At 28.7% G+C, this 14,458-nt stretch overlaps 1 protein-coding gene and 1 long non-coding RNA gene across 3 annotated transcripts; both read left to right on the top strand.

Annotated features, from left to right (window-relative positions):
* Positions 1–2,642: 2,642 nt before the first annotated feature.
* On the top strand, positions 2,643–4,328 carry LOC106422153 (probable purine permease 13). The gene is made up of 2 exons (XM_013862979.3): positions 2,643–2,932; positions 3,112–4,328. The coding sequence occupies exons 1-2, from the start codon at positions 2,896–2,898 to the stop codon at positions 4,182–4,184; spliced, it is 1,110 nt and encodes a 369-aa protein (XP_013718433.1). The 5' UTR covers positions 2,643–2,895; the 3' UTR covers positions 4,185–4,328.
* A 5,298-nt stretch (positions 4,329–9,626) lies between these two features.
* Positions 9,627–11,115, top strand: LOC106422126. 2 transcript variants are annotated; one of them, XR_002661119.2, is made up of 4 exons: positions 9,627–10,328; positions 10,399–10,625; positions 10,720–10,776; positions 10,887–11,115. It is a non-coding gene; the product is annotated as an uncharacterized LOC106422126 (long non-coding RNA). The 2 variants fall into 2 exon arrangements; XR_002661118.2 differs by having other exon boundaries at positions 9,629–10,625.
* Positions 11,116–14,458: the final 3,343 nt, after the last annotated feature.

A 14,458-nucleotide genomic window follows, 5' to 3' on the forward strand; every position in this document is an offset into this window, starting at 1 on the left:
ATAAGAAATAATTTAGGTAGTTAAATTAAAATTCGTAAAGGCATGAAAATAAATTTCTTAATTGATATGTATAATCATATAACCATGAATAGAACATTTGTTCTATTTTTTTTTCTTAACTTGAGTTTATCATGTATATATGGTATAAAGACACAATAATTACGCAACATATGACTATGAAAAGCCTTAAAAAAGACACATGAACATGAGATAATTTTCTTAAAAAACATAACAGAATTATAAGATATGTTTTTTTGTATTGTGAATAGATCGGTTATTTTCTATATTTGTATTAGGTCACACACAATTCTATTCATTATTGAATGAAAATATTTTAACAATTATAACCTCATGTCATAAACTCCTATACCTTATATACACCCATAAAACATTAAATTTAGGTCACACACAATTCTATTCATTATTGAATGAAAATATTTTAACAATTATAACCTCATGTCATAAACTCCTATACCTTATATACACCCGTAAAACATTAAATTTATGTACATATAAATTTATAATATTATCTTAGTTTTTAGAATGATTCTCTTTTAATAGTATATATTAAAAAATCACAAATAAAATAGTTTATTCAAATTTATATACTATTAAAACTATATCATTTTTTTTCTAAAAAGTATCACCAGATTTTTGTAGGTATTTATCGGGTCAACCATTATCGGATTGCACATTGATGATGTGCTTTTGAGTTTTTACCAAATTTTATTAAAATTTTACTTATCACGTTTAAATTTAATCCAAACCGGATTACACATAAATAATCAAATTTACTAGTTTGACCACGGGTCTGGGTCATGTACAAAAACACTGATAAAAATTATTAACAACCCTACAATCTATACTAAGTCAATTTTATATCTCACAACCTCAACAAATGTAATTCTTATAAAATATATACAAAATATAAACATGGCGTTGTAAAATAAAAGTATACATAAAATAACAAATAAACAAATTGATAAATTTTATAATTTTAAACAAAAAAATCATTTTCTTCTTTGATATAATACAACTTTGTATCTTAATAATGTACATCAAAACCATAACAATTTATATCAAACATTGTTATTATCGGGAAAAAAATCTGCGCTTTTGAAACGCAAATCAAAATCTAGTGTGACACTTCAAGAAAAAGATTAGAAACAATTACAACTCATAAAACATCAAAAAGTAATAGCCAACAAACATTATATATTCTTTATAATTTAGATTTTAAAAGAAATGAGGCAAATAAAACAAAAGTAACCAATTAAAAATATTATCTCCATATCCTTTTAGATTATATTTATATTATATTTATCCCTTATATATTATTTGAGAAGCATTACAACTTCTTTTTGTAGCCACATGTCTTCACTAAAATGATTCTAAGAATCATTAGAAAAATATGTTGGTCCATCTAATTATATAATAAATTTTTTATTAAACTAACAATAAATTCATCATTAATTTACTTTATTATATCCTTAAATAAAATTTACGGAATTGCCTAATGTGGCTAAAATATATATGACAATTAATGATTTTGAATAATAAAGATTTGATAAAAAATAGTGTATCTTCTATCATATTTATTTAATTTTAAACTATTAAACAAATTAAACAACCACAATAACCATATAATAAAAATTTAGATTTTTATGTATATCTTATATTTTGAATTTTTACAAACGGATATAAATTACTAAAACTGTTAAAAGTCTAACATTCAAATTTTATGATCCATGGTTTAAAATTTTTGTTATGATAAAATATAAATAATAACAAAATTTATATAAGTAAAAAGTCTAATTTAATTAATTATTAAGATTAATATATATATCATTTTAAATTAAACTATAAACAATATAAAATACAATATTTTAGTTTCAAAATTTACTTTGAACAATTTTTTTGATAAAAGTTTTGAACGATCTTTGGCAACTTTTTTTTTTTTAAATTATAAATTACTAAAACTATTAATCCCACAATGAAAATTTTGCTATCATTAATTTAAATTTTTTTCTATAAAAGTTACAAATGATAAAAAAAACTATATGAGTAGAAATCATCATTTAATAGACATTAATATTAAAAATATACTAAAATATATTATCTATGTTAGTATCATTTAAATTTAATTACATATCCTATCAAATATAAAAAACAATATATTTTGGATTAATAAAATTGATTTATATGTTTGCACCAATTTAATTATATATTTAATAGTTACTGACTTTTAATTATTTAATATATATTTATTATTTCATAATATGTAAAAATATTTAATACATAAAATAATTTATATATATAATGTTGATCGCGCGCTAGGCGCGGATCTTAACCTAGTTATTTATTATTTGTCAATGTTTAGTGTTTTTTTTTTCTTTTGTTTTTCAATGTTTAGTTTTATTTACTGTTTTTATTTGTCAACCATGTTATTTACTATTTTAATCCTAGTTTTTCATACTTCTATATATTTTTAATATTTTAAGTTAATTTTAATTTTTAGTTTATATAATATTTACTATTTTTGTTTTAAGTGTATTATTTTGATAACATTTGTGATTTTATGGATAATTATATAACTGAACAGTGATACAATTATAAAAACTTTGAATTTTAGTGACCACATTTCTTTTCATCTCCAATTTTTACATTATTTTACACATCCTCTCGGTGTAACGCTTCCCGCTGAAGCGCAATTATTGGTGTATGAGATACCCTGTATCTGTTGTACTGTTGCGGACGAGAATCGTGTGGAGCGAAGATGGGTGTTCATAATTATTCTTATTTCTGATTTTGAAAAGTCGAATATCGTAGTTCCTCCCCGGAAAGAGAAAAAAAATATATATAAAAAAAGAGACGGCTTCATATTTTGAAACAGAAATGATTCATCCATCAGTGAACTCTCCCCTCAACATTGGTAATCTTCCTTTTACATCTACTTTCGTTATAAAAATCATTCATTCATCCATCAGATTTTATTTTCCCGTCGTACGTCCTTCTCTGATTCGCTGAACCAAAATTGATTGGAAATTTTTGGGGCTTTCTTGATAAGTTGGTTGAGAGCTACGAACTATACATGTTGTTTGTTTGTGACAGATGAAGAAGAATCGTTTCTGCTAAAGGAAGAAGATGAAGCAAGTAGTGAAGAAGTCCTTCCTCAAATCATGCATTTAAAACGAAGTCAATGGTGGATCTTTGTTTTTATCAGCATCTTCTTCCTCATCTCTGCTCAAGCCGTAGCTGTTCTTCTCGGTCGCTTTTACTACGACCAAGGAGGAAACAGTAAATGGATCTCCACTCTTGTCCAAACCGTTGGCTTTCCGATTCTCTATCTCCCTCTTTGTCTCCTTCCTGCTTCTCCACGCACTTCTTACTGTTCCTTCAAGACTCTAGTTTGGATCTATCTTTCTCTTGGTCTCGCTATTGGTTTGGACAATCTGTTATACTCTTACGGGCTTTTGTTACTCTCTGCTTCAGCTTATTCGCTTATTTGCGGCACACAGTTGATTTTCAATGCTGTCTTCTCTTATTTAATCAATTCTGAGAAGATCACTTTTTGGACTGTTATGTCAATATTTTTCCTTACTGTCTCTGCTCTAGTGATTGCTCTTGACGATGATTCAAACAGTCCATCCGGAGGTTCTAAGTGGATTTACGTGATTGGGTGCTTGCTTACACTTCTTGCTTCTCTCATCTACTCTCTTCAGCTTTCTCTTATGCAATTTTCATTCGAGAAGATCATCAGGAAAGAGACGTTTGCTATGGTTCTTGAAATGCAAATCTACACATCTCTGGTGGCATCTTGTGTTTCTGTTATCGGGTTGTTTGCGAGTGGGGAGTGGAAGATGTTGAGAATGGAGATGGAAGAGTTTCACAAGGGTCACGTGTCGTATGTTTTAACTCTTGTCGGGACATCAGTTTCATGGCAATTGGGTTCTGTATCAGCTGTGGCACTTATATTTCTGGTTTCTTCGCTGTTTTCGAACCTTATCGGTACCCTCTCTCTCATTGTTACACCTCTTGCAGCACTTGTGGTGTTCGACGACAAGCTGACTGTGGCTAAGATTGCCGCAATCATCTTCGCCATCCCGGGCGTAGCTTTTTATATGTATAAGAATTATCTCGATGGCTTGATAGTAGAAAGAGCAAGAGAATCTCTGGCTGATTGATTCTACAAGGTGTTCGATTAGTGATTATTCAGGACAAGCTTATGGTATTTATGTTGTATATATAGTTTCTGATTTTTGTCTTTGTGTATACTAGCGTTCCTAATCCAGTTATAAGATGATGACATCAAACAATTTTTCTTGGTTTTCGAACATTGTCTTAGAAACTATTTTGTGTATTCAATCTTAAAGTGATGTGGTCCGGAGGTTCTTTCCAGAGGTCGCTTAACTTGTTGAAAGAAGGGGTGCATGCCAGGACTGAGAAAGGCAGATTAGATACGCAGCAGAGTGGTCAGGAACATCGCGAGACTGAGGGCACACTCAAGTTTGGCTAAATTCATGATGACGGATGAGACAGAAAACTGGGAAATGTCAACTCTTATGAATATAGTTAACCATCGTCTTATAAATAATACTGGTTTTTATCTTATATATATTAGTTTCTCGTAAAAATAAATCTTATATATTAAAACATAAGTCACAACTTTGATTTATGTGTCATTTTAAAAAAATGGACCTAATGAACATATTTCTATAAAGTCATGTTACATTTAATCTATAATCTTATCATTTAAATTTTGGGTCTCCCAAAAATTTTTATTGGGCTATCAATAATTAGATTTAAACAATAAATGATCTATTAGATCGAGATCTAGTTGTTAATTAAAATTGCTTCAAATTTTGGTTTTATAATCATTTGGTTTCGTTTTACTAACAACTAGGTGACCGGTCCGCACCCTGTGCGGGCATAAGAACATGACCAGCCCGCATCCTGTGTTCTTTCTCGGTCCGTACCTCACGAGAGAGAACACAGTAACGTCAGTATGAAGAGGCAGATATTGTGTGTATGTATAATTGCAACGTCAAAAAATATTTTGTGTGTTTACGAAGATACTTTCATTCAAAAAATAGAATAAATAGTGTATAGTTTTAGAAGTAACAGATTTTATATTATCATTAATTAGAATTGTATTTTATATGTTTCGTAATTCTTTATTTTAGGTGAATAATATTATTTTTCCATAAATAATAAACAAACATTTATGTAGACATAATAAAAGAAAATATAATAAAAATCAAAATATTATCCATAAATAATATAAATTTTGAAGTACATTTCTCGATAAAGAAAGCAAATTCAATTAGAAACTTGCAAAAAACTAAATAAATTTTGTAAGCAATTTGATGGGTTAACATTATTTGATAGATTTATAAATTTCTAAATTTTATTGAACATGAAATAATATTAAATTGACATACCGTCATCGGTCTCCTAACTCATCACAACCCATCTAGTAAATACAAAAAATAAATAATTGCAACAGTTTATTTATTTTAAAATTTGTATTTGAAAAAAAAAGTAGATTAAAATTACGTACCGTGACTACGAAATATTCTGAAAAACTTGTTTGTAGACAACATTCAATATTTTTGTCTGTGGCTTTCCTTCTTTACCAGTTATTAGGATTTTTAATCCAGATCTCGACTAAACTCTTGAAAGTGCAACTTTGCCTTGCATTTTGTAAGCATTTTATAAATTATTTTAAAATTATGATAAATTTATTCTTTAAACAACGATAAATAATTTAAAAATAATATTAATAAACATTTTTGGATTTTGTAATATTTAAAATAGTTATTATATAATTATATTCGAACACAATTCATCAAGTATAGTATAAAACTATTATAATTATCTTTAATAAAATTTCGTTCATTGTATTTTATAGTTTATAAATATTAAAAGTAATAAACAAAAAATTATTAATCTTTCTATAATTTCGAAAATTACTTTCCATAAATTGTTATTTGTAATATTCGTTTGATTATATGGCAAGTGATGTTAAATGATTTTAGACTTATCTTAAATTTTTAGATCTAAATTAAATAAATAAAAATTAAAAACAATCGACCAATCAAATTATAACAATTTCTTGAAACTTCACCTATGAACCCCAATTTGCGATAGATCAGTCCACGTGATTCACAAAAAAAAAAATCTAAATCTCTTACAGGTTGGGTTACTTAAACGTATATTTGTCAATTTGACATATATGCACCATGTTGGTAAGTTGACCACGATTATTGGTGGAACTAATATCCAGTCTAATAAAAAAAGGTAGCTGGTTCGATTAATAATTTTCTAGGTTTTTGACTGCTTTGAAAATGACCTCATGAATTAAATAAAAAATGCATAATGCTAGCTTACTTATAAGATAGTATATTCAGCATAAGAAACAATAATATAAGATAGTATTACTAAATGATACTATGTAATACTTTCCCCGGACTATATTCAACAAAAAAAGAGAAAGTACTAAATAACCTCTTCAATAACTGCTTTAATTTGGCGAAGCTTCTCAGCATGTTCAAGGTCTTCTGGATCACTATCACTCTCACGACTTGGTCTACATATAAAAAAAGAAAGACCATATTGTTGTTACCAGTATTCAACACATGGAAAAGATAGATCAGACATGCTTTTTGGAGACAAGACTCAAAGAGTTGAGTTCATGGTTCTACCTTGTACGGGGAACTAACATTCTTGTTGCATCTAATATGTCTTGCAACTGGACTGCACTTTTTAGTTTTGTCTACAAAAAGAAAAAATATATATAAAATGAATCAAGGCTCTGATAAAAGATGGGTGACAGAAAAGCTGGAGCCTCTCGCACCTCAGCTCTTAGCTTTCCACCATTGTACTTCAGCATCAAGTTTAACAGTTTCTCCTCTGTAACATTTAGTTTCACCTTCTGTTTTGGAGTTCGATCGCCACTGTCATGTAATAACAAAATTTTAACAGATATAAGTATAGATGAGATAAATGTGATTTATATGCTAAGAAAACTCTAAATAAGATGAGGAGTCTTTCCGTATTATTACACATTCGTATACTTTAAAACATAAATAAGATGAGGAGCCTTTGCGTCTAAACACATTTTTCTTAGCACACAAGCAACATCGTCGTAATAACTTAATAGTATGAGAGGAGAGATTTGTGAATAATACTTTAAAGAATGAAAAGAGAATGTTTGTATTTTAAGACCTTGGGTGTCTCCTATATATATACAGTCGATTTATTTCTCATATTAATGACGCACAATATTTTGCACAATAAATAATGAAATCGTTTAAAGAAAGATATTAAATGTGTACTTTTAAAAAATGATTTGCATATGATATGATTTTAACTTGCGCAAGTAATTCATATTAGAAAGGTAAGTTATTTAAAACAAACAACCTAATTAGAAACATTAAATATTTTGTAAGCAATGTAATAAATATGATATCAACATGCGCAAGTTTACCGTTTGAATAATAGGGAAAGTTTTTAATATTTGTCTTAATTCTAAATCTTTCCCAAGGGTAAACTATATCGATAATATTTAATGATTTCAACTTGCGCAAGTAATCTATATTGTGAATAAGTGATTTGCATATTTAATGATTTCAGCTTGCGCAAGTAATCCTTATTAGAAAGGTAAGTTATTAAAAACAAATTTTGTCAATAAGTTATTTGCATATTTAATGATTTCAACTTGCGCAAGTGATCCATATTATAAAAGTAAGTTATTAAAAACAAACAACCTAATTAGTAGGGGTGAGCACTTTACCCGATATCCGAAGTGGCACCCGAACCCGATCCGAAAATGCATATCAAGTTTTTTATTTAAAAAATTAACAAAAAGTTACATCCAAATTTTTTTAAAAAATAACTAAATTAATGCCTTTTTAGTTTTAAATTTTTATGTCCAAATCTATTAACTATTCAATCTATTAAAAATAAAAAATTAGTTAACTGAAAGTAAATTTTTAAACATAAGAAACTTGAGAAATGAAAATTTTAATTTTTTTTTTCAAAATCTAAATATCCAAACCCGATCTGAAATAATCAAATCCGAACTAAAAATACCCGAACCCAACCCGAAGTACAGAAATACCCGAACGGGTTCTACATCTCTATACCGAAATACTCAAAAATCCAAAATACCCGATCCGAACCCGAACGGGTATCCGAATGCCCACCCCTACTAATTAGAAACATTAAAATATTTTCTAAGCAAATGTAATTAATATGATATCAACATGCGCAAGTTTACTGTTTGAATAATAAGGAAAGTTTTTAATATTTGTATTAGTTCTAATTCTTGCCCAAGGCTAAACTAAATCGATAATTATTATCCCTTAGCTATATGTGGGCTTAACGAAATCGACAATAGTTTTGGGCTTGTCTACATAAGCGATTGATTAAAATAAATGAAAAATAAAATTAAAAAAAATTGACCAATAGAATTATAACAATTTTTCTGAGGAGCTCTATATTAATGTCATGTCAGCAGAAATCACTAAAGTGACTTCTCTTTTAATGTATAGGAGGATTAAGTACTTATTAAATCCCCTATATATTATTTGTGAAACATTACAACTTTTTTTTGTAGACACGTGTCATCACTAGGATGATTCTTAGAATTATTAGAAAAATATGTTGGTCCATCTAATTATATAATAAGCTTTTTATTAAACTAACCATAAATTTATTATTAATGTCATTTATTATTTTCTTAAATAAAGATTACGGAATTTCCTAATGTGGCTAAAGAATATATGACAATTAATGATTTTGAATAATAAAGATCTGATAATAAAAATGTATCTTGTATCAAATTTGTTTAATTTTAAACTATTAAAATAATTTAAAAAAATCACAATAATCATATTATAAAAATATAGATTTTTATGTATATGTTATATTTTGAATTTTAAAAAATGGCTATAAAAAACTAAAACTGTTAAAAGTATCACATTCAAATTTTGCGATCCACGGTTTAAAATATTTGTTATGAAAAAATACAAATGATTACAAAATCATATAAATAAAAATATAATTTAATTAATCATTAAGATTTAAAATATATATGTATATATATCATTCTAAATTAAACTATAAACCATATTGAATAAATAAATATTTTAATTTCAAAATTTACTTTGAATAATTTTTTTTGATAAAAGTTTTGAACTAACATTGATAATTTTTTTAAATTATAAATTACTAAAATTATTAATCCTACAATGAAAATTTTGTTATCAGTAATTTAAAATTTTTGCTATTAAAAATAAACATGATAAAAAAATATATGAGTAGAAAACATCATTTAATAGACATTAATATTAAAAATATACTATGTATGTTAATATCATTTAAATTTAATTACATATCCTATCAAAATTTTTAAAATAAATTGTTTGGATTAATAAAATTGATTTATACGTTCGTACCAATTTAATTATATATGTAATAGTTACTGACTTTTAATTATTCAATATATATTTATTATTTCATAATATGTAAGAACATATAATACATAAAATAATTTATATATATAATGTTTATTTCGCGCAAAGCGCGGATCTTAATCTAGTTAAATGATATTAGATAATCTATCTATACTATTAAAACAAGTTACACTTCGGATTTTTAACACTAATTGCCCTAACTTTTAGCCTAGCTACATTTTTCCATTAAAGGTAATTTAGTCGTTTTAAGTCATTCTGATTTTTTCTCTAAACTGCGTTGTTTTCGTTAACAAATAAACAAGAAAATCTGTAATCAATTATTAAACCCAATATTCTTTGCTTGATTGGTTAGTATAGTCTTTCCAAATTTATAGGTAACCATTTTTAGTGTATCAACCATATATTGTATATAATTTATTATTTATATCAGATTTGATATCACGTAGAAGAGAATATACCATTGGATTTAGTACTTTGCTTTCAAAATTTATCAAAATAAATCGGATCCTATATTGAAGCCACAAGAATATAGCACTATATACTCAATTTTAAAAATATAGAAACAAGAGAATATGTACACTATCTTTTGTTCATATATTCTATATCCGCAACGGATTTGTAACAACTATATTCTACAGAATATCTTAAATACTGGCGGGGTAAAAGGGAAACATAACAAACCAACTCATATATATTATATACTCTATAGATCCCATCGTCTCTCATTTTTCCACAACCAGAAACGACATCCCTGGGCACTTGACACGTTCGAAAGAATCATAGAAGCTTCAAGAGGAAAATAAATCGTTATGTGTCTCTGATCCAGACAGAGCTTTCATATCCAGCAAGGTTCTTTAGGATCCAACATCTCCAACCTTTACTGTTTTCTCTTCTGTAACTAATGTTATGTGTTTCGCAGATGAGAAGAAGTGAAAAAAACTAGCCAAGTATTTTCCTATTTCTATAGTTACTGGTAGATGCATAGACAATGTATATTTTATAATATTTTCATCTACTATTTTGAATGATCAAAATTTAATTGATTAACTATATGCAAAATATTTTTAAAGGTTTATAGTTTTGTGAAGCTAGCAGAACTGTATTATGCTGGAAGCCATGGGATGGATATTAAAGGTCCAACAAAAGGTCTCTCTAGATACAATAACGTATTATTATCCAAATTTTTCTTTTGTTTTAATCAAATTTCTTTTGTTTCAATCAAATTTCTTTTGTTTCTTAGGATAAACCATCTGTTCTTAATCAACCAGCTGGCGGCTCTCTTCCCATGATCGATGAGGTAAACAAAAGTTTGTTTGCTTTGTTCTTCTATTTGCATTTACATGATTGATCATTTACTCTCTTTTTTGCAACACATGACTGATCATTTAATTTAAAATGTTTTAATAGGTTATTAAACAATTAGTGGAGAAAACCAAATCAACACCAGGAGCCAAATTGGAGAACAACAAGTTCTGTCTTTCTGTACACTTCCATTGCGTCGATGAAAAAGTAAAAATTTACTTCATAGTTACAAAAAGTTCCAAGTTATGTATATTATAAAGCTAGAGTATCTCTCTAGAAGTTCCAGTGTATTAAATGTTAATCAATATTTATATTATTCTGTTATATGGTGACACATGTTATGATTTATTTTGTACGTTTATATTTTTTTCGCAATTTATTTTATCAAATAAGCACAATATTTAGACCACACAAAATGGGTCGTAGTATCCTACCAAACTTGATTTTTTGAAAAATTCAAAATTTCTAGAAAATAATGTTATTTTTACAATTTATTTATATTATACTACTAACTTATTAAGGGGGTGATTGGTTGCGGCTTTAGACAGCCAAAATTTAGCTTAAAGTCATATTTGTCAACCAATCGAGCTTTACTTTCTTTAAAAATCTCAAAGCAAAATAATCTCTACAAAATCAAAATATGTCTATAGAGAGTTTTATTTCCAGAACAAAAAAATAGTGATTTACAAAGCTATAGTAAATAAAACTACAGCTTAAATTCTACGGCAAAAAAACTACAGCTCATTCCAATCACCTCCTAAGAGGATAAAAATATCAATTTCAAATATGAACTTTTAATACGTTAGAAATATTGCATCATAAAATTTATTAATTTGTAATAAAATACATTTTTTTTATCTACAATTTCAATTGAAGACATCAAACCTCAAATGTTTAATTTCAAATTTTGGTTCAAAATCTTGCTTTATAAAATTAATACCACATTATAAAATTTATTAATCTATAATAAAACACTTGAAAATATCTAATCTTTCAAGTTTAGTTATCAAGTTTCAAACAACGTTTCAATTTGATCTCACATTTTGAAGAAACAAATAAAATTATTATATCAAAATATAAACCCAAAAATCAATCCACGAGTCAAAATCTAATAGGTTATTAGAATCTATTAGTTGATGTTTACAAGGGTGGTTTAATGACTGCTGCCGTCGTAGAACAACCCCCCAAGCCATGTCAGCTGGTATCTACTATTTGTTACATACTATCAGAACAGATTTTTTATTTTTTTTTTTTGATAATCCAGAGGTTCCCCACTTACGTGGGTTATTCCCCTGGGTCCGGTTAGGCAGCGGTCCACTTCACCCGGGAGGACTTTACCTGGGCTGGGGACAAGGCCCAACACCCAGTACCGCATTTGGTGACAGAATAGGCAGTTCGCCTCCGTCTGGCGTCGAACCCGTGAACATGACAATTGGCCCATAGGATCCTTACCAAATGAGCTACCACATCCCGTCAACAGATTTGCTGCAACATGAGAGAGGTTTGTTCTTGTTGGTCTATTGATCTTTTGTGTTAATTTTGTGGTTGTATACGATCATGGACGGTTAGAGGTATGAGTGTGGCAAGTTCACGCAGCCAAATTGATACAACCGAACCACTTGATATGAAACATCCTATGTTCTGCACGTTTCAAAACTACTACTCAATATTATGAGTAGTTTAAAACGTCCCATGTTCTGCATTACTTCCTGAGAAGGGATGAATCTCTAAAATCCACACTTAAAAAAGGAGCCAATATTATTTAATCTTTGGGTTATAATACTCATTTTTATTACATGTCTAAAAGTTAGATATGATGTGGTGGTTAGGGGAACAAAACAAATATTTGGTAGGTAGAGCTACAAATGAAGATGCTGCAACATGAGAGAGGTTTGTTCTTGTTGGTCTCTTGATCTTATTATTGTGTTAATTTTGTGGTTCTATACGATCATGGACGGTTAGAGGTTAGAGGTTTGAGTGTGGCAAGTTCACGCAGCCAAGTTGATACAACCAAACCACTTGATGTGGAACATCCTATGTTCTGCACGTTTCAAAACTACTACTCAATATTATGAGTAGTTCTAAATGTCCCATGTACTGCATTACTTCCTGAGAAGGGATGAATCTCTAAAATCCACACTTAAAAAGGAGCCAATATTATTTAATCTTTGGGCTATAATACTCATTTTTATTACATGTCTAAAAGTTAGATATGATGTGATAATACGTTAATCTCATAAAAGAAAATTAGATGGAGTTTTTTTATAAATGTTGATAGATTAGATTTTAAAAATGTACTGTACTCACTTGAAATATATTAGTTGGTACTTTTTATCTCGTTTTCTCCATTCCTTTGTTAAAATTTTTTTAAGAAATTTAGGAAATCAACACAGCAAACCTGAATATACTGTTGCATACACCTTCTCCATGAATAAAGCATTTTGTTACTAATCTCATGTATATTGTGGCCTCGTGGGGGCATGAAGTGATATACCATGGATTTTACCCACTTTTAGTCATGGTATATAGGTGTTTTAGGAACTTTCCATTATCTTTTGGAGTCTTTTTAGCACTCTTACAAGTTCAAGGGTGATTTGGAGAACAATGATAATTTGGGTGCATTTAGGAGATAAAATGAGAGGAAACTCAAGCTGACCATCGAACTCAGATCAACATTCAGAGTTTTTTTAGCACTTTTACAAGTTCAGGGATGATTTGGAGAAAAACGATAATTTGGATGCAATTAGGAGATAAAATGAGAGGAAGCTCGAAGCTGATCATCAAACTAGTTCGAGGTCGACATTCAGAGTCCACCATCGATCGATGCACACTCTGTGCCATCGATCGACAGCGAAGCGCGCAAAGCCCAGCCGGATTAAAACCAAAGTCAAGACATATTTACATAAATACTCTTGGCTGACTTTTAACCTAATATTTATGTGCTATGCCATTGTTCTAGGCAACACACACTTTTTACCCTTCCCCGCTTTTCTAGTTTTACACAGCAAAATGTTTTTAGTAGATTTGGAGAAAAGATCCAAGATACCTTCAGAGATTTATATTGGAATTCCAGTATTTCTAACCTTAATCTATTTATGCATTCTTTCATGATTGTTATGAATTTATTTGCTATGTCTGACTAGTACACTTTGTTAGGTTTTGGGTTTTAATAGGATTATGAAAGATTAGCCCCAAATATAGATTGCTGGGTTGTTTGTGATATTCATCAGTTGAATTAATCTTATTGCTTGTGTTCTAGAGTAGCTAACTAGAACCCTGATATTAGGATAATTAGGCGCAACGGAAGCCTGGTCTTTTACCTGAAATAATTCATATTGTGCTAGGATTTCTAGAAACAAACGAAAGTTGATCTAGGAAACCTAGTGAACATAGTTCAAACCCGCTCGGTAAAGCTTGCTGGAAGGAACATCCATCGACAACCCTATAGGTGTATCGATCGACGTTATGAAAGGTGTATCGATCGCCTATCCATTGATAGCATCGATGGACACTTTCTCCAGATCAACAAACGACAGTTGAGATCTGAAGATCCACACAATAAATATTTTAAACAAACAAAAGTTGACAGTTTATTATTTTGTTTGAGTTCTAGAATATCCAATAAATTATTCTAGCTTCTATACTATTATAATCGTGATTACCTGAATAAAAATCCT

The sequence above is a fragment of the Brassica napus genome, chromosome C9 (genome assembly GCF_020379485.1).
Source record: "Brassica napus cultivar Da-Ae chromosome C9, Da-Ae, whole genome shotgun sequence".
NCBI classification, from domain to species: Eukaryota; Viridiplantae; Streptophyta; class Magnoliopsida; order Brassicales; family Brassicaceae; genus Brassica; species Brassica napus.

What these genes read in the sequence shown, in the direction of transcription:
- LOC106422153 (XM_013862979.3), top strand. Translation starts at nt 2,896, where the DNA reads ATGATTCATCCATCAGTGAACTCTCCCCTCAACATTG. An exon ending in GAACTCTCCCCTCAACATTG is followed by an intron (nt 2,933 to 3,111) that starts GTAATCTTCCTT and finishes TGTTTGTGACAG; the next exon opens with ATGAAGAAGAATCGTTTCTG.